Source organism: Neomonachus schauinslandi, chromosome 14, assembly GCF_002201575.2.
Source record: "Neomonachus schauinslandi chromosome 14, ASM220157v2, whole genome shotgun sequence".
Classification (NCBI taxonomy): domain Eukaryota; kingdom Metazoa; phylum Chordata; class Mammalia; order Carnivora; family Phocidae; genus Neomonachus; species Neomonachus schauinslandi.
Window position 1 is genome coordinate 84,710,647 of NC_058416.1, and position 27,827 is coordinate 84,738,473.

At 49.3% G+C, this 27,827-nt stretch overlaps 1 protein-coding gene across 1 annotated transcript in view; it reads right to left on the reverse strand.

The window, feature by feature from the left end:
• CAMKK2 (calcium/calmodulin dependent protein kinase kinase 2) overlaps positions 1 to 20,436 on the reverse strand; it is a 44,535-nt gene extending 24,099 nt beyond the window's left edge. Inside the window, exons 1-3 of the mRNA XM_021698508.2 lie at positions 20,266 to 20,436; positions 4,410 to 4,897; positions 468 to 515 (exon numbers count right to left, since the gene is read on the reverse strand). Of these exons, the coding sequence (XP_021554183.1) occupies positions 468 to 515; positions 4,410 to 4,856 (495 nt within the window). The 5' untranslated portion in view covers positions 4,857 to 4,897; positions 20,266 to 20,436. The remainder of the gene's footprint in view (positions 1 to 467; positions 516 to 4,409; positions 4,898 to 20,265) is intronic.
• Positions 20,437 to 27,827: the final 7,391 nt, after the last annotated feature.

Consider the following 27,827-nt stretch of genomic DNA (forward strand, 5'->3'; position numbering starts at 1 on the left):
GAAAAAAATCAGATCTGTCCATTATGGACCCATAATCATTTCTACATGTTAACAGTTTGCCACAGTCCTCACCACTCCCTACTGCCTTAGACCTAGCATGCTTTGCTCATTTATATTACTCACTTGCTTTCTACTGGCATTTGAATTTTTGACCCCTGCAAAGATATTGCCCATTGGCTGAAATAAAAGCAAAAATAGATGTGAGAGTACCTTAGAGGGGAAAAAAAAAAAACACTAATGTTGGTGATATGGAATTCCCTCGAAGCTGTCTGAGCTTTTGTGGAAACACATTAATATTATGATGTAGAAAGACAATAAACCAGATGGACCACTGATGACAAAACCCTCCCCCACAATCTCGCCTCCAAGGACTTCTTCCCACTCCCAGCTCTAGCAGGTTCCCTCCACTGTATCTGAGACATTTCTTGGTAGATGTAGAAAACCAGCCTGGCTCCTGGGATATTTACCTTTCCAATTTCATCCTTTAGCGTGTACTGATTCAGCTGTACACAATCCTGGAAAGTTAAGTAGAAACACACAGTATATGAATTGTAAGTTTGCACCTCAATATGTTTTTCACAAAACAAACACATGAACCAGGACCCAAATCAGGAAAGAGAATTTTCCCAGCCCCCTAGAAGCATCTCCCAGGGTGACCACTACCCTGACTTCTAACAGCAGAGTTTTTGTACATTGCAAAAAGGTGATCATACAGTATGTACTCTTTTAATACCCATTTTTTTTTTAAAGATTTTATTTATTTATTCATGACAGAGAGAGAGAGAGAGGCAGAGGGAGAAGCAGGCTCCCAAGGAGCAGGGAGCCCGATGTGGGACTCGATCCCAGGACCCTGGGATCATGACCTGAGCCGAAGGCAGACGCTTAACCATCCGAGCCACCCAGGCGCCCCCTTAATACCCATTTTTAAGAGGTGTTCCCAAAATGTTGATTTTAAATTAAACAAGTAATCCTATCTAAGGACTATGCTGTCCTATAAAAACATAAAGTGACATAAAGGAGAGAATATCTGACCGTGAGGCTGACAATGGTTTCTTAACGGTTTCTCAAAGGTTCTTTTTGTACAAAAGTACAAGATATAAAAGGCAACAAGTGATAAACTGGATTTCATCAAAATTAAAACCTTTGCTCTTTGAAAAAAAAAAAAAAACAACAACAAAAAAACTTTTGCTCTTCGAGACACTCACTATTAAGGAAACAAAAGGTAAGCCACAGCCTGAGAGAAACTATTTGCAACACATCAGACTGGCATCCAGACAGATAAAGAACTCTTATAACTCATTAATAACAACACCCTCATCTTGAAGATGAAGATATACAAATGATCAGTAAGCACATGAAAAGAGGCTCAAAATAAAAAAGGAGGCTCAACATCATGAATCATGGGGGAAATGTAAATTAAACCCACACCCATTAGCTTGGCTAAAATCCAAGACTGACCATACCAAGTGTTGTCAGAATAATGTAGGGCATGGAGAAGCTTTGCACACTGCTGGTAGGAATTTAAAATGGTGCAGCCTCTTCGGAAAACAGTTGGGCAGTTTCTTAACAAACACCTCCTCCAGGACATAGCCATTCTGCTCCTAGCTCTTCATCTAAGAGGTGTGAAAACTCGTGTCCGTGCAAAGACTTGCAGACAAATGTTTGAAAGAGCTTCATGTGTAATAGTCAAAACACTGGAAACAACTCAAACGCCCACTGACAGATGAACAGTGGTCAACAAACAGTGGTCCATTGCAGACAACGGAGTGCTAGTTAGCCGTAAAAAGGAAGCATGCAACAACATGGACAAATCTCGAAATCATCATGCCGTCAAAGAAGCTAAGCCCAAAAAAGAGTACATACTAGATGATTCCACTTACATAAGGTTCTTGAACTTGCAAACTAATCTACAATGCTAAAAAGCAGGTCAGCGGTTACCTGGGAAAGGGGAAGAAGGGGGAGGATGTGCCGTCGGGTGTGTGGGGAAGGTTTGTGATCTTGACTGGGGCCATGGTTTCACAGACGTATGCATATATCAGCACTGATCATATTGTACACTTGAAATATGTGCACTTTGTTTTACTTCAATTATACCTCAACATATTAGGGAGGAAATGTTAGGTGATACAAGAAGTAAAACCGGGAAAAGAAACATGATAGAAAATAACACTTCCAGTGTTACAGATAAGCCCAACACTTCCCTTGAACCCCCCATCCCAATTCTAACCCTTTCCCCGAACCTTGACATCGGTTTGGTGCATAAACTTCCAGGCCTTTCTCTATGTAAATGCACGCATACATGCACCTGTTGAAAATACAGAGCATCGTTTTGGGATGGGGTTTGGGAGGCAAAAATGATGTCACACTAGATCATTTCTCTCTAAACGTCACTGGAGACAGTCACATGTCTGAGTGTACACACCGACCTGCGTCTTTCGACCTGCTGTATAGCACTCCTCAGCTCACAGAGCCCTCCCTTCACCACTAGGTTGCTTCCTCTGTTTCTTTCCAGTGTTGATTGTATTCCCATGAGTCCTAGAGGGATGTGACAGGCTGAAGTGGGGCCCTGCAGAGTTGTCCTAAGGGGTCTCACTGCCCCTAATCTAAGCCCCAAACACTGCTGAATTCATCTTCCAGATTCCACTCTGATCCCATCAGGCCCTGATGCTTCCAGGGTCAAGTCCTGACTCCACTCCTCTGACCTTGGCAAAGTCACCTAATTGCCAACCAAATACCAGGCTCCCCTTTCTTCCTTATAAATGGATAGCTGGGTGGCAATGTCCCAGGCTGGAAAACTGCATTTCCCAGCCTCTCTTACAGCTAGGGGTGGCCACATTGTCTATGTTCTGGGTAGCGGGAGTAGGCAGAAGTTGTTGGGTAGAGTTTCCAGGAAAAAGGACTGACTTAGACTTGACTGATGACTTTTGCTCTTCTTCCCTATTCCTTCTTCCTGTCTGGAATGAAGCTATGAGGGCTACAGTCACAGCAGCCATCTTGAGACCATGAGGTTTTAAGGACAACAACAACAACAACAGGACCACCACACAGGTCCCAAAAGCCTACCTCCAGATTTATTTTACATGATAAATAAGCCCTATTGTGTTAAAGCCACTTCTGTGGTGAAGGGTGGTGTGTCTCTATTTCTCTAGGCTGACTCAACTCTAACTGAAATAAACCCAAACTCTCCCTCTAGCCCTGTTGCCGCAGTGCTCCCCACATGGGCCCTATTCTTCAGCTAGCTGAACCCCTGATTGCCCTTCCCCCCACACCCTGACTTCTACCCCTGGGCCTTTGCTCACGCTGTGCATTCCCCTGCAGTGAACTCTCTGTGTGTACCCATCTCCAATTATGAAAATCCTACCTAGCCCTCAAAATATAGTTAAATACCGGCCCCTTTAGAAAGCCATTCTTGATATCCATGCTTCTCCCAATTAAATTCATTCATTCCTTCAACAAATATTTTTGTGTTCCTACTATGTGCACTGGGTGCTGGGAACATGATGGCGACAGGACTGTTCCTTCTGAGCTTACATTCTAGCTGGGGAGACAGGCCAAAAACAACTCAACAGACACACAGATAATCAGATGGTGATGGGTGTCGCATCAACAGGGTGACAGGGGAGAGGGGCTGAGGCTGCTTACAGAGGGTAGTCTGAGAGGCCCTTCAGAGGAGGAGACATTTGAGTTGGGAGACAGACCTGCAAAGACAGGGGGGCCAGAAGGGCGGTCCAAGCACAGAGGACAGCAGGGGTAAAGGCCTAATGGAGGGAATGAGCGTGAATATCTGAAGAATACAAAGAAGGCAATGTGGATGGAGCCCTGTGAGCCGGCAGCAGAAAGGCAGGAGATGGGGCGGGAGAGGGGGCAGGGGCAGATCACTCTGGCCCAGTGTGCCCTAGTGGTGCTCTGAGTTCTAACCTACCTCCCAGAAGTTTTCAGTAAGGATCAAAAGAGAAATACACACCAAGGGCTGAGAGCCGTGCCTGGTGCCCTGCTGCTGGGCCGGGACGCTTCTCACTGACCGCCAGCCCCGCACAACTCCATCCACCAGTGCCTGCATCTCGGCTGGACGCTCTCTGTGGCCCCAGAGCTGCTGTGCCCACTCTCAGGGCAGGTCACCTGCCCCCAGAAGCCCCCACCAGCAACTGCCAGGAGTTGGTATGAAAGGCCCAGCTCCCTTGGCCCTCCGGCCGGATAACTCTAAGGTACAGGACTTTCTACACTGTCAAACAGGGTTCCCCAGAGATGGAGCCCCAGTTGCGCATGGCGGCAACCAGTTCCCTCGGGCACCGTTGTAGACCTCCTTCTCTTCCCCCCTCACTTCCCACCCCCACCTGGGTTTCCTAGGGTCACGTCCCAAATGGACGCCACCTAACAGAGGACCGCGCGGGCTCGGCCAGCTCACACACCTGCATGCCAGTGATGGAGACATGGTGGGACTCCACAGTGGGCCGCCGGGGCAGCCGCGGCGAGGACTGCGGGGAGCCCACCGGCGAGTGGGACAGGGCCGCGTAGACGCAGCGACCGTTCGCATCCAGCTGGGACCGCTCCTGCAGGGAGAGCTTGCGACTGCACAGCTGGGGCCGGGCCTGGGGCCCGGAGGCGGAGGCGTCGAGGGGTCCCTCTCGGCCATCGGCCTCCTGGGGCCGGTCCTGGGCCGGGCCGCGGTCCACTGAGCAGCCCGGCTCACATTCGGTGACCACGATGAAGGACTCCATGCCCAGCCGGATGCTCAGGGACGAGAGGCCCTGCAGGGCCTCACAGGGCTTCTGGCCTTCGCTGCCGCCGCCGCCCCCCAGCTCATCCTGGAGGGCGGCCGGGTCGCTGCTGGGCTGGCTAGAGATGCATGATGACATGGTGCGCGTGCCCGGGCACTCCCATCCGGCAGCAGGGCCACCTGCGGAGAGAGGAAGGGTCAGCCGCCCGCTGCGGGCAGGGCAGGGGAAGCGGGCTGCCCCCGGGCACCGCGAGGACCTCCTTCCCGCCTCCTGTGGACAGCCTTAAAAAATCTTGCAAAACATGATGTGATAATGATCTTAAGTCTATACAGAAAAGCCTACTCCACATTTCCTTATTTGAAAAGCCCCTCCTCACACACAGACGAAATCCAAACTCCATCTCTGTAGGAACCAAGTATGAGAAAACCCCAAAATAGAGTAAGCCTGCCCCCTACAGAGGCGGCAGCTACTTCCAGCTCAAGTCGCTTGTTGCTAAACTGGGATTTGGGCCTAGAATTGCCTGTTTCCCCCCACCCCACCACCACCACCACTTTTTTTTTTTTTTTTTTACCTTTTTTTTTTTTCATTTTTTCCTAGTTCAGCCCCCTAGCTGGTGCCTGCCAGGCAAAAGGCAAACATGAAGTGGAAGGTTGACATCGGAGCACCTGGCTGGCTCAGCTGGTAGAGCATGCAACTCTTGATCTCAGGGTCGTGAGTTCAAGCCCCACAACAGGAGTGAAAAGAAAAAAACGGTTGACATCAAATAGTTCTTCGAGGGGTTCCTCAAAAAGCCTAGACGGAGAATGACCACATGACCCAGCAAGTGTTTCTAGGTACACACCTGAATAGCACTATTCACCATAGCCAAAAGGGAAGACAACCTCCATGTCCATCAACAGCTGAATGGATAAGCAGAATGTGGTCTAACCACACAATGGAGTATTATTCAGCCATTAAAGGAATAAAGTACTGACACCTTCTACAGTCCGAACGAACCTCAAAAACATCATGCTAAGTGAAGGAAGCCAGACCCCAAAGATCATGTATGTATAATTCTCTTTAACTGAAATTTCTAGAATAGGCAAATCCATAGAAACAGAAAGTAGATTAGTCGTTGCCTAGGACTGAGGAGGTGTTGTGGAGAATGGGAGTGACTACTAATGGGTACGGGTCTCCTGGGGTGATGAACACGTTCTGGAATTAAACAGACGTGGTGACGGCACGAAACTGTCAAGGTACTAAGTGCTGCTGAAGGGTTCATTTTTAAGCGGCGAAGTTCATGTTATGTGAATTAAGAAAAAAAAAAAGTTGGCACTTCCTTAGACTGTCAATTCCTTCCGTCTCTGGGACAGATCATTAACCTTTGGTTCATGTGTTTGACAAATTCTGCTGGACAAATGTCACAGGTTGCCACTAGGATTCAGGGAGGACATCCTAATGGTGGCAGCTCCAGACTGATCACCCACATCACAAAGGTGCCAGGCAAACAGTGGCGCTGAGTAGAGAGATTTTATGAACGAATAAAAGGGTATCTCTTTATGACGCTGTGTGGCAGTGAGGGGATAGGGAGGAAGGTGCAGATGGGAGCAGAAAGCCAGTGTGCTTCCTGGAGGAGTTGGGTGAGGGACAGACAAATGCCACTTGCCTTCTTGGGATAGTCCTGTAAGAAGTATTTATGGAACAGCTTGCTTCTGTGTCCGGCAATCTGGACAGCAACCTAGGTGGATGGGGTCCGTGCTCTTGTGGAGGAGGGAAAGATCAATGGGAAAAGCATTAACAAAATCACTGCAGCATCCTAGGTACAGTTTATGAACAAGGAGTTCACGGTAAAAGAGTGACAAAGAAAGCCATATGGGACAAGATGCTCAGCCTCAGCTAGAGTAAGAGAAGGGCAAATTTAAACTACAATGAAATGGTCTGGTGGGTCCTCAAAAAATTAATTGCAGAATGACCACAGGATCCAGCAATTCCTTTCCCAGGTATGTACCCAGGAGAATTAAGTAGGGATCCAAATAGCTACAAATACACCCTTGCTCCTGACAGCACTATGCACAGGCAAAAGGTGGAAACAACCCAAGTGTCCATCAACTGTGAATGGATAAAAGAATGTGTCCTATCCATATGATGGAGTATTATTCAGCCATAAAAAGGAATGAAGTTCCAACACATGCTACACCCATGGATGAACTCTGAAAACATGCTAAGTGAAACAAGCCAAATATTAAAGGACAAATACCGTATGATTACAATTATATGAGGGACCTAGAATAGACAACATCATACAGACAGAAGAGAGAGGGTACCTCTCTCCTCAGGGAGAGAGGAACAGGGAGTCACTGTTTAAGGGGTACAGAGTTCAGGGCGCCTGGGTGGCTCAGTTGGTTAAGCGTCTGCCTTCGGCTCAGGTCATGATCCCGGGGTCCTGGGATCAAGTCCTGCATCGGGCTCCCTGCTCAGCGGGGAGCCTGCCTCTCCCTCTACCTCTCCCACTCCCCCCTGCTTATGTTCCCTCTCTCCCTATTAAAGTCCTGGAAAATAGACAATGGTGATGGTTGAACAAGACTGTGAACGTCATTAATGCCACTGAGCCGTACACCTAAAAATGGTGAAAGTGGTAAATTTTGTGTTATGTATATCTTACCAAAATTAAAAAAAAATAATAATAATAAAACTATAAGGAATTACTACTTTTTCAACTATCAGATTGACGACGACGAAAAGTATCATCGTAGCACTATTTTGGTGAGGCTATGGGTAGCATGAATTGGTATCATCCTCATGAAAGGAAACTTACCAATATCTGACAAAATTCCAAATGCACATACCTTTGACTTAGCAATTCCACACCTGAGTATTTATCCCACAGAAGACAACCTCACACATATAAAAAATGATGTATTTTGATAGTGTGGTTTGAAATGACCATCCACAGGGGACTGAGTAAATAAGATTAGGTACATGTATCCCAGGAGAAAACCATGCCTTTATTTTAAAAGAGGTGACTCTACACAGCCTGATATGAATTAGCTCTAAGGCACACTGTTACATGGACAAAACCAAAGCATTAGTATGTTGCTGTTTTGGCATAGAGGGAAAAAGGCCATACATGTGAAGTAACTGTATATGCAACAGCATATTTCCGTAAAGATATACAAGAAAATGGTTAGGGGCACCTGGGTGGCTCAGTCGTTAAGCGTCTGCCTTAGGCTCAGGTCATGACCCCAGGCTCCTGGGATGGAGCCCCGCATCGGGCTCCCTGCTTGGCGGGAAGCCTGCTTCTCCCTCTCCCACTCCCCCTGCTTGTGTTCCCTCTCTCGCTGTGTCTCTCTCTGTCAAATAAATAAATAAAATCTTTAAAAAAAAGAAAGAAAGAAAATGGTTAACAGTGGCCTCCAGAGAAAACAAGTGATTTGCAGAAGTAGGGGGACAGGGTGGGAAGGACTAACTTTCCACTGGGTACCATATGCAAATAGTAACTCTTCAGAAATGAATTCTTTTTTTTTTAACATTTTATTTTGGGGGCACCTGGGTGGCTCAGTCAGTTAAGCATCTGCCTTCAGCTCAGGTCATGATCCTAGGGTCCTGGGATCAAGCCCCCTGTCGGGCTCCCTGCTCAGTGGGGAGTCTGCCCCTCCACCTGCTCCTGCGTGCGTGTGTGTGTGTGCGCGTGCGAGCGCGCATATACGTGCCCCCCCTCAAATAAATAGATAAAATTTAAAAAAAAAAAAAAGATTTTATTTTTAAGTAATCTCTACACTCAACGTGGGGCTCGAACTCACAACCCTGAGATCAAGAGTCGCTCGCTCGCTCTACCGACTGAGCCAGCCAGGCGCCCCCAGAAGTGAATTCTTAAAAGAAAGAAGGTAACTGTAACCATGGTAGGAGTTAGGATAATAAACCTAGAAGGCTGAGGCAAGAGGAGGAGGAGGAGACAGCTGGTCCCGTTCCTATTCCTCTCCCACCCTTACTGTGTCTCAGAAAGAAATCATGAAGTGTGTTCCTGGCTGTGTGTCCCGATCACTGAAAGAATCCAACCCAAGTTCAAGGTTCTCTGCGGCCCAGCTTGTTATGTTACACATCCCCCAAGAAAGGAAAAGCAGGGCCCTTGAAGCTCCATTGCTTGGACTAGCCACATACAAATGACTTAGCCTCCCTCAGCCTCAGTTTTCTTATCTATAAAATGGGCATTCACCCAACAGTCATGAGGATTACATGAGCTAAGCACGCAGTATCATGTCTGGTACATGGTTACATGCTCAAAAAGCTATTCTTTCAACAATTACCTATCAAATGCCTACTACCTGCCAGGCTGGGTTCCAGAATGTTCCTATGAGGTACTGATGTCCAAGCCAGCCAACCTGCTCTCGTGTGGGTTCCATCGCTCTGGCCATAGGGGCTGCCGCCCCCAGGGCAGGGGGGCAGCTCCAGTGGCCTGTCCTCCCTCCCAGAGCCGCCTCTGACAGGGTTGCAGAGTTCCTGAAAAGAAAACTAGTCTGGCAACACCTGAGAAAGTTAATGGAGAATTTTTTTCTTGCCAAGAAAAAAACAATTGCTTATCGATCTTCACTCCAGGCCAAGGACACCAAGCCATCCGCCCCCAGCAAAGCTGCTTTTAATCAGTCTCCTTGACAAGCTGGCGTCTGGCCAGGGCCTTGGCCCTTGAGGTCTGGAGGAGGCAGGACGGAAATGAAGGCCTCTGTGCTGGAGCGGCAAGTGTGTCCAGGTCTCAGGAAAGAAGGCCCAGACCTCAGTGCCTCGAGACCACCTGGAGCCCCCTGGTCTCCAGCGAGGCTTGACAGGCAAGACGGCCATTCTGCCTGAGGGGAGGGCAATCTTCCACCACTAACCCCTACAGAGTCCAAGCCAGGGTTCCGATGGTTCTGGGGCCATAGACCCTACAAGGTCACAGGCTCCATAAGGATTTGATGAAACCTGTCAACACTCTGCCCAGGAGGACAAAAAAAAAAAGTCATACAAAGACAATGGTTTGCATAACAACAGCAATAGCTAAAAACCAACTGAGCACTTACCATGCACCAAGCATGGCTAAGCATTCCATCTGGGACATTTGATCCCCACAGGCCCTCTGCAAGGGAGGGACAGCTGAGCATGCCATTGGGGGGTTGGGGGGCCCCTTTCTGCAAAACTGCTTGGGTTTGACAAAAAACGCCAAGAGCCCTCTCCCCAGAGCGTCTCCTGTGTCCTCTCCCTTCCCCTGAAGGCTCCCCCATCCCCCCAGGGCTGGCAGCCCCAAGCTCCCCCACCTCTCACAGGGTGGCTCAACAGAACAACCAGACCCTTCCTGAAGCAGATGGACCAGGCTCCGAGCCAGGATGAAGGGAAGTGCTCCTTCCTCTGCCAGGAAGGCAAGGGGTACCAACCTCTAGGAAGCGCGTTCCCATTTCCTAGGGGCTGTTTCCAACCTGCGCCTGCTCCCCAAATGCAGAGGCACCATACGAGCCCAGCCAGCAAGCAGCCAGCAAGTGTGCCAGGGACATACCCCAATCCAAGACACACCGTGCAAGGGGTTCCCCGAGCTCCCAGCCACCACGGGATAACAAAGGGGCCCCAGGTAGCTGCAAGGATGCTGCCAATGCCAGGGACGATGTCCTCCCTGGGATAACAGGCTTGGCCAGACACATCCTCTTTTACGTGGGTAAACTGAGGCCCAGGGAGGTCCTAAAGGAAATTCACTCACACATTTGTTCCTTTAGGTAATTACTGAGGACCTACTATGTGTCGGGTAAACAAAACAGATGTGATTTCTTAAAAGTAGGTACATGGGGCGCCTGGGTGGCTCTGTCAGTTCAGTGTCTGACTCTCGGTTTCCGCTCAGGTCATGATCTCAGGGTAGTGAGATCAAGCCCCTCATTGGATCTGTGCTCAGTGGGGAGTCTGCTTGAGATTCTCTCCCTCTCCTTCTGCCCCTCCCCCTGCTTGCACTCACGCTCTTTCACTCGCGATCCCTCTCTCTCTCTTTCCCTCCCTCTCTGTAAAATAAATAAAAATAAAATCTTTTTAAAAAAAAAAGGAGGTACACAAATGACTGTAGAAGTGAGGAGGAACCAGGACGAGATAAAGGGCAAGACAGGGGAGATGCCTGGACGGCTCAGCTGCTTAAGCAGCCCAGTCTTGATTTTGGCTCAAGTCATGATCTCAGGGTCCTGGGACTGAGCCCCACATTGGGCTCCACGCTCCGGGGAATCTGCTTGAGGGTTCTTTCTCTCCCCCCTAGTGCCCCTCTCCCTGCTCACACTCTCTCTCTCAAAAAATACATTAATTAATTTTAAAAAAAAGAGAGAGGGCGCCTGGGTGGCTCAGTTGGTTAAGCGACTGCCTTCGGCTCAGGTCATGATCCTGGAGTCCCGGGATCGAGTCCCGCATCAGGCTCCCTGCTCGGCGGGGGGTCTGCTTCTCCCTCTGCCCTCTTCCCTCTCGTGCTCTCTGTCTCTCATTCTCTCTCTCTCAAATAAATAAATAAAATCTTTAAAAAAAAATTTAAAAAAAGAGAGAGACAGAACAGAGGGTCCCACTTTAGATCGGAATGGGGGACGGGTCAAGGAAGGCCTCACTTGAGGAAATTATATTTAGGCTGAGACCTACAGGGTGCGTAGGTGTTGAGGGGGCAGGAACTTGTTCTAGGAGAAGTGAGCTTCTGAGAAGGCCCCGAGGCAGGAAAGATGTGGGAGAGTGGAGAGAACAGAAAGAAGCACCACCCCCTCCTCCCCAGACTGGAGGCATGTGAGTGTGAGCGTGAGTGCATGGAGGGGGTGCGGAAAGGAAGCTGGAGGGGCTGGAGCACAAGAGCTTTGTAGGAAGTTGATGGAGAACACAAAGGGCAACCCAGGATAGAGTTCCAGGGACCCCACTAGGCACCTGTTATAGATTGAATTGTGTCCCCCCCCAAAAAAAGATATGCTGGAGTCATAACCCTGGGATCTCAGAATGTAACTTGATTTGGAACAGATGGTCTTTACAGAGGTCATCAAATTACAGTGAGGTCACTAGGGTGGGTCCTAATCAAATATGACTGGTGTCCTTATAAAACGGGGAAAATCTGGACCCAGAGACAAACCCACACAGGGAAGAACACATGGGAACGTGGAAGCAGAGATCTGGTGCTACCCCGTCGAGCCAAGGAATGCCAAAGATGGCCAGCAAGCCAGCAGAAGCCAGGAGGGAGCTGGATCGAGGGCTTCTGGCCTCCACAACTGTGAAACAATACAGTTCTGCTGGTGAAGCCCCCCAGTCTGTGCTTCACCTGTGGTCACAGCAGTTAGCCCTAGCAAACTAACACAGCTCCCGCCCACCCAGAGCAGCCGGCTGCCTCCCAGGCCACGATTCAGAGGTGTTTCCCAACAGGAGCAGAGACCTGGGGGGCTCGGCAGGACTGGCCAACACAGGGCTAAGGTTTGATGCCAGCAGGAACACTCCAGATTCCAGCCCTGGCCCAGCCAAACAGTCTTATCAGTTCAGTGAGACCAACCCTTACAAATGTCTCTCCTTGAGCACTCTTTGTTTGGAGGCATGGAAACGGACTGTCTCCCCAGAGACAAAGCCCCCCCCCCCCCTTGGCAGACGGCAGGAGGGATGATGCCCGTTTTAGCTTAGCGTGCACAGACCCCGTCCCCATCACAGTCCCGAGAGCAAAAGGGTGGCAAATGGTGACTCTCGGGTGACAACTGGCCACCAACGTATTTTGCTTGGCCTACCCTGTGTCTAAAACTATTTGAATGAGAAGTCAAAGCCGGGACATTTCAGATAAAAGGCAAAATTTCCAGAGTCTCTGGAGGTACTGGACACTCCCAACAGCACTGGGCCTGTATTCTCTCCTGGCAACAGCTCACTGCAGCTTCGGACAGGAGATACAGTTGCCCGCGTGCCACAGTCCTCGCCGCCCCCCCTTGCCTCCCCAACACCGAGGGCAGGCCGAGTGCACGTCACACGCCCGCCCCCTTTCTCCACAGCCCCTGCCCTGTCTCACCCCTCCAGGCCCTGCTTGGAGATGCGTCGGATGTCAGTGCTAAATAAGGGCACACATCGAGGGTCACCTGCTCCAACCATTTCAAGTCACCAATGAGAAAAATGAAAATGGAAGATTTACTCATTTGCCCCAAGCTAAGCAGTGGTTCCACAGGAAAAGCTAAAATTGGTCTGAGTTTTTCGAGAAGGGGCTAAAAATTACAAGTACAGCCTTGCAAGGACCACATATTACATCCTAAATAAAGTCCAGGCTGGGCAAAATCTCTAGCAAAGGGGAGCACACAGCCCATTCCTCTGACTTCCTAAGACCTCAACCTGCTTGAGAGGGGAGTATGAAGACATGGGGTCCTAGGGTGGTCAGAAAAGAAATGCATAGGATTTGGGAGTGGAGACATCACCCTGACTTAACTTGTGAGAGCCGTGGCTTTGCCCTTCTTGTTTACTGATCAACTCCAGGACCTAGAACTTTCCAGAACGCTGCTGGCACTCAGTAAATATTGGCTTGAGGCCGTTGTTTTTATCACTCATCCCAAGGCTGCTCAGAAGTTTTCTTCAGCTGGCTTAGAACCTATGTTCCTTTAGTCTAGTAACAGCAGCTTGCTTTACATCTGGGAAACCATTCTTTCTTGTGAAAGGCGACTCCATGGTGCTGTCTGTACCATCAACTTCAGAGATTCCCATATGACTTAAGCCTGGTCAATGAGGCATGAATTGCTCTGGTCAAGAGATGTGATTCAAGAGTAGATGTGTGACTCAAGTCAGACCACCAAGTTTTATTCTAGGATTTGGCAGAAGTATTGAAAATGTCTCTTTCTGTGGAACTTGGAGCAAAAAGGATGTATTTCTAGAGTTATCACGGGCTGGGGAAGAACCCTCCCTTAGAATGAAGTCGACAGAGAGAGAAGAGAGGCAACAGAAAGAGAAGAACTGAGGCCAGAGACACTGTTTGAGTACCTGGATCCAGCCATGCCTGAAGCCCACATACACCAGAAGCTTCTAACTACATGAGCCCATTTTTGCTTAAGTTAGTTTGTGATTGGTTTTCTGTCACTTATAACCAAGAGTCCTGACTAACAGAAGACACAGAACTGATTAACAGAAAAGCTTCTCCACTAAGCTTCCTGCCAGATCAACAGTTCCCTACACTGTAAGGCTCCCAACCAGGCTAAACTGCCAGGCAGCTGCAGGTCCCCTGGTGACCCAGACAGCCTTCACCTTGACAGTCAGGCAGAAACCAGAACTTCCAAAGTCTTTTTTTTTTTTCTCTTTAATCTTTTTTTTTTTTTTCTCTTTAATCTTAAAGGAAAAAAATCAAGGATAGGGAAAGGAAGGGCTAATGAACAGGACAGAGTGAAGGAAAGAAAGTGACCAGCACCTTTGATACAAGAAATGCGTCAGTATAGCAGGGGCCATGATGGTGTTAGATGGCAGCCAGCCCTCTGGAGTTCTTGCCAAGTGCCAGGCACTATTCTGAGTACTCTGCATGTATCATCTCATTTAACTGTCAGAACAGCAGGGAAGAGGGAAGGAGAAGGGCCGTGGGTGGGCAAGGCAGGGGTGCCTGTGGATTCCAGGCTGGCCTCCTCTATCTCCTACTTGCCGGGCTGCAGAATGTTGGAGTCAGGTACGCTTATCATGCTTATTTCACTGGTGAGGACACTGAGGCAGAGAGTCCGAGTGACTTGCCCACAGTCACACTAAACCAAAGGCTCCTGGAGAGGTGGGACATGGTGATCAAGTGAACGTCCCTTCTGCATACAGCAAAGGCTCCCCGAATGGAGGCTGTTGCCAAGAAAGCACTTCCACGGCTAACAAGTTCAAGTCCCTCAACTGGCTTGAATTTATATTAAAACAAAAATTTTTATCTCTAATCCCACCATGCTAACTTTACGCTTTTCATCTTCCCCTCTAACTCTTGTCCACATGCATCACTTTTCACAAGATTTAAATCGAAGTGTGCATAGAATTTCATGTCCTTGCTTACATGTGTCAAAAGAATTTGTGCACGCTCCCGAGGCTTTCATCTTTGGCACAGGGCTGCAGATGGAGTCGCTGAGACCCAGGGAGGTGAGGTGACCTCCGCAAGGGAGCCTAGCAGGTCCAGGGCTAGGCCAGGGTGAGAACCAGGGGTCCTGACCCCTGCAGCCCCATGTCCCCTGGGGGCCACAACAGTTACTGAGCAAGAAGCTCAAGTGTCTTCCTCCGAGGCTATTGTTTGGTCAATAAGGAAGTATGGAAGTATTTAGCCAAGCCTCTAAAGCCAGGTGCGCCCCAGTGGCCCCCCATCTTGAAGAGGAGGAAGTGTCAGTGGGTGGGTGGGTGTGGAGCAGGTGTGGGAGGTATCTAGAAAGGAGGTGGGAACCATCTTACTTCTCTCCCCCTCTCCCCCTGAATCTTTCACTGAACCAAAGGAAGAGGCAGGGAAACAACTGGAATTTCAGTTTGTAATGAAAAGAAGTAACAATTTGAAACAAATGAAAGAAATAACTGGGACTCCAACATTCTGCAGCCCGCCAAGTAGGAGATAGAGGGGGCCAGCCTGGAATCCACAGGCACCCCTGCCTTGCCCACCCACAGCCCTTCTCCTTCCCTCTTCCCTGCGGTTTGGAGGTGATGCTAAATCCAGTTCCCTCCCTCCGCAACCTCCAGCACAAAGCAACCCCAGCCAGGGGTACCACCCTGTCCCCCACACCTGGACACAGAAGCTGGGAGAACTGTCTGAGATGAACTTAAATAAAATCTCTTTCCATCAGAAGCCTCAAAAGCAAAATCCTAATGCACTTGTAAAAACCCATAAGGGAGGTATTCTTTCTTCCACACCCTGCCCCCACCCAAACCACTGATTCCCCATTTAAACTTCTCCAGCAGAGGCTTATCTCAGACACCACCCACGATGCCCCTTCCCCCATCCACTCACCTCCTACCTCACGCCCCTGTGGGCAGAGGGGCCAGACCTTGGCCGGGGAGGGGTGAGGGGGCATCTCCTTGCGGGACCATCCTCTATCCACTCCAGGTTGGGTTAAGCATTTTTATCTCTGCAACTGCCATCTCTCAACTATTTACAGAGCCAACGGGATAAAAAGAGACAACATAAAAATAGTTGCTCAGCAGCTTTCAGGATGGGGTGGGGGTGGGGGTACAACAGACTCTTGGAATTTTCTTTCTCTCCTTTTCAAAGGGGAAAATGCTAGAATTGTTTATCTCTTCCAGAGCACTCCCCAAGAGTTCAGAGACCACCCACCTGGGAGCTCTCCGGGGACAGGGACCACGTCCCAGCGTCCCTCAGCTCCCAGGACAGGGCTTGTCACCAGCCCCCCAAAAAGTGTGGGTTCAGTTCAGTGACATATCATCAGGGTTCCAGAGCCAGCGCTAAGTGAAACACGGCACCTTGCTCTGCCCTGTTTCCATCCGGCCTTCCAAAACACATGAGCCAGTCAAAAAAATAAAACAAAACTTGGCTTTTCTCTATGCTTAAAATGTTTCATAATTGAAGAAAAAGTTCAGCAGCACCACTACCAACACGACAGAAACCGAAAACAAGGACAGCTGAAATCACTCCTTCCCAATTTTGGTCATTAACTTCCCCCTGCAGGGAATGCCAGAGCCAGTGGTCTTCCCGATGAACAACAGCACCCACCTCCTTTGAAATATAACCAACTTTTGGTTGTGTTGAGGAAGGGATCCAATCAGGGAAGAAAGAAAAAAATAATCACTTAAAATCTTATTTTTCAGAGAGCAAAACCATACCCTCCTGGAGAAAACGGTTTCTATTCCATGAGAAAATGGGTATCATCTGCCAGCATATGGAGGCCCAGGGAGACTAGAGCGCTCAGGATTAGAAGGTAGGCCAGGAAACTAGACAGATCCCAGGGGCCAGGGCCTTGATTTTCTTATCTGTAAAATGGAGCCGCTGCGGCCTAGCCAGAGGGTGGCTTTGGAGTCCATCTTCTATATGAAAGTTGGCTCACAGTCAATGCTCCCAAAGACCCTGTTCCCCCCTCCTCTCTGCGTTCCACCTACTCAGCTGTCAAACGGAAGGGGCTAAGGGGTGCTCTTTTCTGGGCTTCCTCCCAGGTCAGTGTTTGCTAGACTTCTGATTTCCTCCGCGGTAGGCATTTCTGGCTAAGCCGTTTGGGAGACTGCACTGACTCCACGCCTGGCCACCGGGTTAGGGCTCCATCTGTCTGGTGAGGCTTTCTCTACTTTGTGGATTTACTCACCTGGAAAAAGTCTCACAAAATACATGCCAAGAGATGACATGAGGCCCTACATCTAACAAATCATCGTGACGGAAGAAATGGAACGGAAGGAAATCCACACTCTCCCTGAAAAATCACACGTGTCCCCCCGTGCATGGACCCTGGAGGCACTGGGCTTTGGAAGGAAGCAGGATTCTTGTGGCGGAGCTAGAGGGGGCAAGATGGAAGGAATCCTGAAAACCCTGTTCATGGGAACCATTCCCCAACTGATTTCAGAGACCCTTCCTTCCACCACCCTCTCTCTGCAAACAGAGTGACAAAATAATGTCTCATGCCCAGAGGTTTATTAATTGGGCGCTGAAGAGGCAGAGGAATGCACAAAGTGCATGGTGTAAACAACCCAGTGTCCACCAGCTGATGAATGGATAAACAAAATGGGGTCTATCCATACAAGGGAATACTACTCAGCCATAGTAGAGAAACACAGAGATGTTCTACAGCATGGATGAACCTCGGGAAACATTTATGCTCCAAGAAAGAGAAGCCAGACGCGAAAGGTCACATATTAACAGGTCAACAAGGGAACAAACACATTCTGAAAGAAGAAAAGGCCATTCCAAGAGAGGAATGCAATTTCCTTCACTTCCAAGAAAGAAGGCGCAGAGATGAGGGAGAAGGCCAAGGCAGCAACCTGGAGCCAGGCATGCCTGAACCCCATGCCCCCGGCCTGTAACCCAAAGGGGAGGAGCTAACTGGGAGAGCACAATATCCGGGGAAAAATAGCAACACAAGGCCCTCTGACTCAAAGGACAATCTGAAATAGCATTTGCCCCAAATCTCCAGGACTGGAAAAGGAAATGAGGACTCTAGGCTTCCCACAGCTACCAGAAGGTGGCATGCAGAGAGGAAGGTTGCGAGTGACCCTAAACAAGTTATAGTACTTTGCCTCTCTGAGCCCTTCCATTAAATGAGTTCATGATGGGATGAGGATGACTCTGCAACCCACATTAAAATCTGAGCCAAAATGCCTTGAAAATAGGCTTGGCCTGCCCCACCCAGTTCCTCTTGAGAGAGGTCTCTCCCCACCCAGCAGCCCATCTTGGATCCAGGTTGAGGTTCTCAAGGAGGGAACTCTGAGTTAGTGCAGAAAGTTCCCTCTACTAGGTCAGACCCTTTTTCTTCTACTCCCATGCAATCTCCTTTTATTTTTTATTTATTTATTTATTTTTAGCCCATTACTCAAGGCTGAGCACAAACAACACCTCTTTCTGGGAGCCTCCTAGATTCATACTGGCCAGAAGAGATTTCTCCAGAAACTCCACAGCCCTCTGCTTCCTTCATTCCTAGCACACTGATTCCTCCTGGTGTTTTTCAACAGGTGCCAGGACAATTCTTTGTGCCTGGCATGGATCTGGCCTGCTTGCTGGACATTTGGCATCCTTGGCTCCAACCCACCAAAGCCAGAAGTGCTCAGCATCACTTTGACAACCAAAAGTCACCAAGCACTTTTCCAAATGCTTGCCAGGAAGGTGGGACTGCCCTTGATGAGAGCTACTGCAGAGTTATTGGTGAATAATTTGGCTACTAGCCCACTAACAACCTGGGAGCAAAGACAAGTCATTAAGCATCAGCAGCATGCCTGCTTAGATCTGTGTCCCCCTAAGCTGGCTTAGTAAACAATTTTGGGCCCCTCAAAAAGCTGAGGGCAGCCTTGCAAGGGACCCTGCTCTAGGAGAGGTGGTCAAGTGCATAGGCTCAAGGGCCTGACATGCCTGGGTTGGCTGTGTGACCCTGGACAAGCTGCTTAACCTCTCTGATCCCTCTATAGAATGAGGCTAACTCCTAGCAACACTGCAGCATTGTTTCCACCCTTGACCTCCTCATCTCTACAATGGGAATAAAAATCTCTGCCTCTAGGATTTTGGTAGGCATTAAATGAGATAGTAAATGCAACACACAGCACAGTGTTTGGAGGCTCATCAAATGATGGCTATTACTTTTTATTACAAAAATACACTGTGCTCTCACTACAATAGCTGCTTTCTATATAGGAAGGGCTGATGACGAGCAATCTGGAAGGAGGTGCCAGGGCTCACCACAAAGCTGCATTTGCAGAGCATGAACACTGTTTATTCTTAAATTGCATGTTTTTGTGGGGTGGTTTGAAAGGCAGGGGATCACTCCCCCAAAGCCCTCCCCTTGTTGCTGCCCCTACCTCCCCCTGAGAACATGGGAGCCTATGGGGACAGAGAGCTATCCTCTTCTCTCTCCCCTGGGGGCAGAGCTAGGCAAGGGGGTGTGGTAAATGACAGTACCACTCTAGGGTACATGAAGTTTCTATCTCTGGGGCTGTAGGGACTTCCAGATTGAGGAAGGTTAAAGTTACCTTTAAGGAAGTGGACACTACATGTCCCACCCCAGGCCAGCGAGCCCCTCTCTTACTGAGGGCACTGAGTCCCCCGCCCCCTCCCCAAACGGCATCCCTCCGCCCCAACCTTCTGAGGGAGACAGGAGAGGCTAAAATGCAACCTCCCCACAGCCAAGTGAGAGCAGCAGGGAGGCTGGCAGAGCTGTGAAAACATCCCGCTTCCCAAACTGGGCAATGCGGGGGGGGCGGGAGGGAGAGCCAGGAAGAGCTCGAGGCTGGATAGGGTGACATTCCAGGCACCGAGACCCAATGCTTAGCGGGGCTGGGCCCAGACTCCCCGCGTCCCCAAGAGTCAAGCAGAGGGTGCCGGTGAAGGCACCTCTCTGCACTCACTGAGTGCTGTGGACCGGAGGTAAATTAGGTCAAAAGGGCCAGCCAGCGAGGTTCTGGAGGGCGGAGGCAGAGGGCCAACTAAGGGAGGCAAAGGTCCCGAGGCCCCGCAACTGCTGATCCAGGGTCCTGCCCCCTGGTGTTGGTCCAACCCACCAGGGCCTGGGTTTGCCCCCAAGACAAAAAGGTTGCGGGGGTGGGGTGCTCTCTGTACTCCCTGCACTCTGTAGCTTTCCCCACCTGTCAAACGCGAGAAGGTGGGCCTAGGCCGCCTCCAAGATCCTTGACTGCCCCGGCCCCGGGTGACATCGGTTCCAAACTCCGGGACCGCCCCTCCCATCCCCGGCCGGGCGCGGCCCAGCCAAGGAGGCCACCCCAAGGCCCCAGGCGCTCCGAGGACGCGGGGGAAGGGGCGCCGGGGGCCGGGTCCCCCCACGTGGCGGGGCGTGGGGCGGCGCACGTGGGGTCCCCTCGGTGGAGGGAACCTGGGGCCGGCCTCAGGGCTTTGTCTTCAATCCCGGCAGCGGTCCCGCGCCCCGAGAAGGCGACGGCGCCCGGGGCTGTGGCGCTGCTTCCCCGGCCCGCGGCCCCGCTCCCGTCAGCTCACCTGGGCTCCGCGCCACCGCCGCCGCCTCCCGCGCTCTGCACCCCCGGTTCGGCTCCGCTCGGCTCAGCGCGGCCGCGCGCTCCTCTCCGCGGCCCCGACGGGCGCGCGGGGTTGGGGGGGCGGGGGCGGGAGGAGCCGCCCGGTCTCGGCTGGGGCGCGACGCCGCCGCGGGCTGCGCGAGGATTGGCCGCGGCCGCTGGAAACCCGGCGCGGAGCCGCCCTCGGCGCGCCCCCGCCGGCTCGGCCCCGCTGCGGGGAGGGAAGGGAGGCGGGAGCCGGCGAAGGCGAAAGTAGCCGCGAGGCGGAGAAAAGGAGAAGAAAGGGGAGGAGGCGGAGGCGAGGGGAAGTGAGGCGGGGCCGGGAGAGGTCGGAGGAGGCCGCCGACCCGCTCGGAGGGGAGACACTCGACGGGCGCAGGAGCGCAGGTTGCTGCGCGGCAACTTTGCCCCCGCCCGCGGCGCGCACCTGCCCCGGTTCTCCCCGCGGCGGCTGCGGCACCCTCCGGCAGGCCGGACGCGCCGGCAGCGCTCGCTTTGTTTGGCCAAACGCGAGGACTGCAGGGCGGCGGCTGAGTCGCGGAAAGTTCCCCAAGCCCGCGGGACAGCCGGGGTCCCGCCTAGCGGCCCGGCTTCCGTCCCGGGGCTGCTCCCTCTGCACCAGGCGCGGGGCGGTGGATGCGGCCTGGATTTCGGGTCACCACCCATTCGGGGAAACCCCTTTCCTCACCCGCTTCCCCACTGACCACTGCTCAGGGCCCGCCCTAAAGGCTGGGCAACGGTGTTCCTTTCCCACCCCCCACTCCACCCGGATGTACCAAACTGCACGAAACCCAATGAAGTTCTGGCTTTTCCCCAAGACCACTTAGATGCAAAAAAAAAAGACTACTTAGGTGCTTTTTGTGGAATACTTCATCTTCTTCACAAACATTCTACCCCTTTGGGGAGTCCTCCTTTGCTGGAGCCTTAAGAGTGTGTTTAGTCCCCTAGCTGGGTAACGGCACTGCAGGGGGAGGGAGAGAGGAGACCTCAAAGGCTGCCTGACCCGCCGACCTTAGGTGGTTTTGAAACGCAGTCCTGACCCAAAAGATACCCAGGGGATGTCTCGCTGACCCTGCCAAGGAAACAAAAGGGAATCAAGAGTCCAGAGGGGAGTCAGGGGCCAAAGTAATTAAAGGTTCAAAGTCCTCTTGTGCTGGGTGGATTTCCAGTCCCCCTCAGGTTAGTATTTCCGTGCTGCAGGGGTGCTCACAGACAATTCAGAGCTTCCAACCGGATGACCACCATTTCTGGTGTGACTCACCACTCATGCTTTTTTTTTGGTAATAGTGAAAGCCCGGAAACAACCTTCCTCAATCTTCATGGGGGGAATGGATAAACGAAATGTATAATGGCCATTTGATGGAATACTATGCAATAGTTCGAAGGAGTACATTAGCTCTATTTGTACACACACACGGGAAGATCCCCAAGCCAGAATGCTGAGTAAAAGAGCAAGTTGCAGAATACAATATGATGTACAATTTGTATTTTTTTTTTTAAAGATTTTATTTATTTATTCGACAGAGCGAGAGAGCACAAGCAGGGGGAACAGTAGAGGGAGAGGGAGAAGCAGGCTCCCCGCCAAGCAGGGAGCCTGATGTGGGGCTCAATCCCAGGACCCTGAGATCATGACCTGAGCCAAAGGCAGACTTTTAACCATCTGAGCCACCCAGGCACCCCTACAATTTGTATTTTAAAACCCCCACATAGTCTATCTTGTTCATGGACACATGCTTACATAGTGTTTTTTAAAAAGGTCAAAGGGGATTGAGTGTAAATTAAATCCATAACAATCCAGGGGCGCCTGAGTGGCTCAGTCGGTTAAGCGTCTGCCTTCGGCTCAGGTCATGATCCCGGGGTCCTGGGATCGAGTCCCGCATCGGGCTCCTTGCTCCGCGGAAAGCCTGCTTCTCCCTCTCCCACTCCCCCTGCTTGTGTTCCCTCTCTGTGTCTCTCTCTGTCAAAAAAATAAATAAAATCTTAAAAAAAAAAAATTCATGACAATCTGCCACAAAGATGGAAGTAGGGGCAGAGAATAAGGACAGGGAGCATAAGGAATGTTGGACAGTTTTATGCCTTTTACTTATAAATGAATTCCAAGCAAATGGTGAAATGTTAATTCTGAATGGTGGATGCATAGTTCTGTATTTTTCTATATTTTGCTATTTTTTCCCCAAAAAATATATATTGGGGCTGATGGGGAACATTTTGTACATTTTGAATATTTTGACTCTATGTCAGGGGTCAGCAAACTTTTCCTGTAAAGGGCAGGAGAGTAAATATTTTAGACTTTGAAGCCATGTGGTTGCAACTTCTCAGCTCTGCCATTCTAGCAGCCACAGACAAATGAATGGGTGTGGCTGTGTGCCAGTAAAACTCTTATTTGCAGACACTGAAAGTTCAATTTCATATAATTTTCACATGTCACAAAATATTATTGTTTTGATTTCTCTTCAACTATTTAAAGATGCATAAACCATTCTTAGCAGGACATATAAAAACAGGTGGCATGCCAGATTCAACCCATGTGAGCAATAGTTTGGCAACCCCTGCTTTACTAAAGAAACCAAAATAGATATTGGTTGATGTCTCTTCCTGTTACTTGTTAAAATATACCATTCTATATGTTACTAAATGGTCTATGTTTTATTAGAACGCTATAGCTAGCAGACAGAAACTTAGGTATACGCACCTACAGCTGTGTAAAGGTAGAAGCCAATTATGTGAGAAAGGCAAGAAAGTGCCCATTCAAATCCAAACTCTAGCCCAAGATCCACTTCTTTCTGGAAGAATTTCCTGAAATGTTACGACCAGGCCCTCCTTGACCTCTCCTCTCTCTGACCTCCTATAGCAAGGACTGTACCACGTATTTGATGCTCAGCCACCAGCTGTCTCTATTCTTTCCTTTTCACTAATGGGTTCTGAATTGCCAGTAGAGCTATAAATTCCTGGAGGATAGATAAGTACCACATCTGAAACATCCGTTTACCTTCAGTGTTGTGGTTGAAAGCAGTGACTTTGGAGTCAAGATAGACCTAGCGCAAATCCCAGCTTTGCTAGTTACTGGGTCTGTGGCCTTGGCCTTGGACAGGGACTCTGGTTTCATCAGCTGTCAAATGAAGACAACCAACCTAGCTCACAGGTTCAGTGAGGTTTAAATACAATAATGTATGTAAAGTTAATAGCTCAGTACGGGGCACATAAGTGCTCAGAGGCGCTATTAATATACTTAGTACAGTGCTAAAAACTCCATTGTTTATGTGCCTTTCTTATTTTTTTTTTTTAAGATTTTATTTATTTATTTGACAGAGAGAGACACAGCGAGAGAGGGAACACAAGCAGGGGGAGTGGGAGAGGGAGAAGCAGGGAGCCCGATGCAGGGCTCGATCCCAGGACCCTGGGATCATGACCTGAGCCGAAGGCAGACGCTTAACGACTGAGCGTCGTTACTAAATGGTGCCCCATATGTGCCTTTCTTATTAAAGTGAATTAGAACAAAGCAGAGGACATCGTAATTGCCTTTCGTTGACATTTGGCCTTCCTTATGATAGGAATCATTCCACTGAAGAAAACCATTTTCTTCTTAGAGATATGAAAATAAGAATTGGCTTTGCTTTTTGGGTTTTCTCCTCTAAGAACAGTAGAAAAACCTATTCTAGGCAAACCGATCTTGTTGTCTTGACAACCCAGATTGCCAAGAAAATAAGTAAACAAAGCATCTGAATCTTATTTTTAAGAAAACTTAGACAGGGGGCGCCTGGGTGGCTCAGTCGGTTAAGCAGCTGCCTTCGGCTCAGGTCATGATCCCAGGATCCTGGGATCGAGCCCCGCACCGGGCTCCCTGCTTGGCGGGAAGCCTGCTTCTCCCTCTCCCACTCCCCCTACTTGTGTTCCCTCTCTCCTGTCTCTCTCTCTGTCAGATAAATAAAATCTTTAAAAAAAAAAAAAAGAAAGAAAACTTAGACAGTACAAGGAAGGGGCAGAAAAAGTAAGACTTAAAAATTATCTTACCCCCTAGGACAGCATCATAAGCTCCTGCCAAGGCTTTGTCTTTTCCTATAGGAACTGTTATATGTTCTACTCATGGTGTTGACTAGAATATTCCACCTCCCAAACCTTGAACATCCAGGTAGAGACAGCAGGATTAATCACACTGATATACTTTATTAATTGAATTCCTTCCCATTCAACAGGAAAGTAGAAAAACACTGGCAAAAAAAAAAAAGTAAAGAAAAAGAAAGAGAGAGCCTGGGAAGTTTCCCTTCAATGAGCAGTGAGATTAAAATGTTAGTCCCAAACATAAACAACAGCATAAAAGGAGAAGTCAGCGGGGACATAGATAGAGAAGCTCTTCATTTGTCTTAGATGTACTATGAGAAAGAAAAAAAATTGGTGTAACCCATCCAAAAACATCAGGGCAAAATAGAAAACACTCTGAGCAAGTAGAGTATTCAAGGCATGTAGGTCAACATGAAGGTGCTCCAGTGATGAGATTGAGAAGCCTGTCACCCCTGGATGGAATCCCCACCAATCCAAACATTACAGTACTTTTCAAAACTCCAGAAACAGGGAGCTCTAGGGTAATGCAGGAACTGGGTTGGATTCCCATCTCTGCAACCTACCAGCTGTGTGACCTTGGGTGAGTGAATTAACCTCCTTATGTCTCAGTTTCTACATCTGTTAAATGGGATGAATGCTATTGCCTACTGGGGCACCTGGGTGGCTCAGTCATTAAGCGTCTGCCTTCGGCTCAGGCCATGATCACAGGGTCCTGGGATCGAGCCCCGCATCAGGCTCCCTGTTCAGTGGAGACCCTGCTTCTCCCTCTCCCTCTGCCCCTCTCCCCCAACCCCTGCTCATGTGCTCTCTCAATAATCAAATCTTTTACAAAAATGCTATTGCCTATGTCTTAGGATTGCTGTAAAGATTAAATGTGTTAATATACTTAAATTACAACAGGGCAGGGGCGCCTGGGCGGCTCAGTCGTTGAGCGTCTGCCTTCAGCTCAGGTCATGATCCTGGGGTCCTGGGATGGAGCCCCGCACTGGGCTCCCTGCTCGACGGGAAGCCTGCTTCTCCCTCTCCCACTCCCCCTGCTTGTGTTCCCTCTCTCGCTGTGTCTCTCTGTGTCAAATAAATAAATAAAATCTTTCACAAAAAAAAATTACAACAGGACACTCTGTAAGTGTTAAGATATTTGTACCCACCTGCCCCAGGGCTAGAAATACTCAACACCAAATCTGCTGGTAGAGCTCCCACCATGCAGAGCCACTGGCTTGGGTCACCACCCTTTCTTCTCTGTAAGGTCTCTGGTAGAGACCTGAATGCCCACTGGCCATACAGCTCAACTCCCTCCTCACCAAACCCTTTCCCCATTTAACCAAATCATTTAGTTACACTTCCATGTTAAACCACCCATAATTACACAATTCTGACCTTTCCCTTCCCAGATGCTCCACCAGGAAAAAAGCCAATTAGCTGTAACCCAGACGGTCCTGTGTGTGTGTGTTTGGGGGGGGGGTGAGGGGGTGTCACTCTGATGTTTCCAACTTTCCATTTAACCCACTATTCCTTCCTGGAGGAGAGAGCCTCAGCCAACAAATCTAAGTCACAGGTGGCAGCAGGCCACAGACTACATTAGCTTTGGATTCAGTTCTGCAAGGGTGAACATGCAGACTGGGAGCAGGGTCAGGCAGGCTGGATTCACGGGCGTGTAAACTGTGCCCCTTACTTGGTTTAATGCTCTATTTAATACAGGCTTTGTATTTTTACTTTGCACAAATTTTTACAAATTATGTAGCTGGTCCTGATCAGGTCTGATTTCTGGTTTTTAATGTTGATACATGAGGGGTCAGCTAAGCAACCTTGCCCCATCTCTTGGACCTTCCTCTGCTGAGGCAGAGGGATTAAGATCACTTCTTAGACTGGAAAGACCATAGTTTAAATACAAGGACAAAAATGTACCAGATGAGAGAATATATTTGGAAGAATAAAAACAAACTGATGATTGTGGTTACTTCCTGGGAGGAAGAATCACTTTTTACTCTACAGCCCTTAAGAATATTTAATTTTTGCCATCTACATATATAACCTCTCAAAACCTTAAGATTTTTCAACATCAACACAACAATTACTGTCTCTGTCTCTACCCCGAGCCTCATTTTCAGAGCAGCTGTCTTTAGCCAACAAAGGTACCCCATGAGTGGGAGTTGTTTTACACTGTTTCAAAGAGCTCTAGAGATAAATTATTTCCCATCAGAAGGTTTAAATTTAACAGAGAAAGAGCCAGTGATAGAAACTGCAAAATTTGGTTGGTTCCTTGTTGCTGTTTTGGATTCAAAACACGGTGATTTTCCTGTGAACAAACACCGAGGGATAAGATAAATTCACGGACAAAGCAATAACTGGTTCTGCTTAATTGCTGGGTTGAGAGATGTAAATTAGATACACTATATATTTGAGTGATAGCACCCATACACCTCTGAGCTTCAGACCCTTTCTTAATTTATAATCACCTTATTCATAACGAATTCCTAGACTTACTATCATCAAACCTCGTTTATACAGTTAGAGAAGAAATATACTCATGCAGAAGATATAAGAAAGCACATACCCAGAAAGTGATTGAAATACGCTTCTCGTCGTTGGCCCAAAAACCATAAAAAGATCTTTTCCTTCTAGGGCACCTGGGTGGCTCAGTCAGTTAAGAGTCAGCTTTGGGGCGCCTGGGTGGCTCAGATGGTTAAGCGTCTGCCTTTGGCTCAGGTCATGATCCCAGGGTCCTGGGATCAAGTCCCACATCGGGCTCCCTGCTCCTTGGGAGGCTGCTTCTCCCTCTGCCTCTCTCTCTCTCTGTCTCTCATGAATAAATAAATAAAAATCTTTAAAAAAAAAAAAAAGAGTCAGCTTTGGGCTCAGGCCATGATCCCAGGTTCTGGGACCGAGCCCTGCATCAGGCTCCCTGCTCATCCGGGAGCCTACTTCTCCCTCTTCCTCTCTCCCTGCTCGTGCTCTCTCTCTGTCAAATAAATAAATAAAATCTTAAAAAAAAAAAAAACTTTTCCTTCTTAACCTCAAGGACCAACATGTGCTTGCGAGCACACACAGGCACACCACAAACCCCAGCTCAGTCCAACAAAGCAAGGAAGCTTCAGAAAGAAAATCCAAGCCTCAGAAAAACCTGTACTGACCCCCTAGAGATCCAGCAATACCCAAAAGAGCTGATGTCTGAGCATAGATGCTAAATGAATTCATGTGATGATGGAGAGTATGCACAGATTCTAATAAGATATTGGCAGCTTTGCTCAGAGAGAACATAATCTTTAACACTTGCACAGCGGTTTATCAAAAAGCATTGGTATCTTTTGCTATCAAAAAGAAAAGGGAGGGGCGCCTGGGTGGTTCAGTTGGTTAAATGACTGACTTCAGCTCAGGTCATGATCTTAGAGTCCTGGGATCGAGCCCCATGTTGGGCTCCTTGCTCAGTGGGGAATCTGTTTCTCCCTCTCCCTCTGCCCCTCCCTG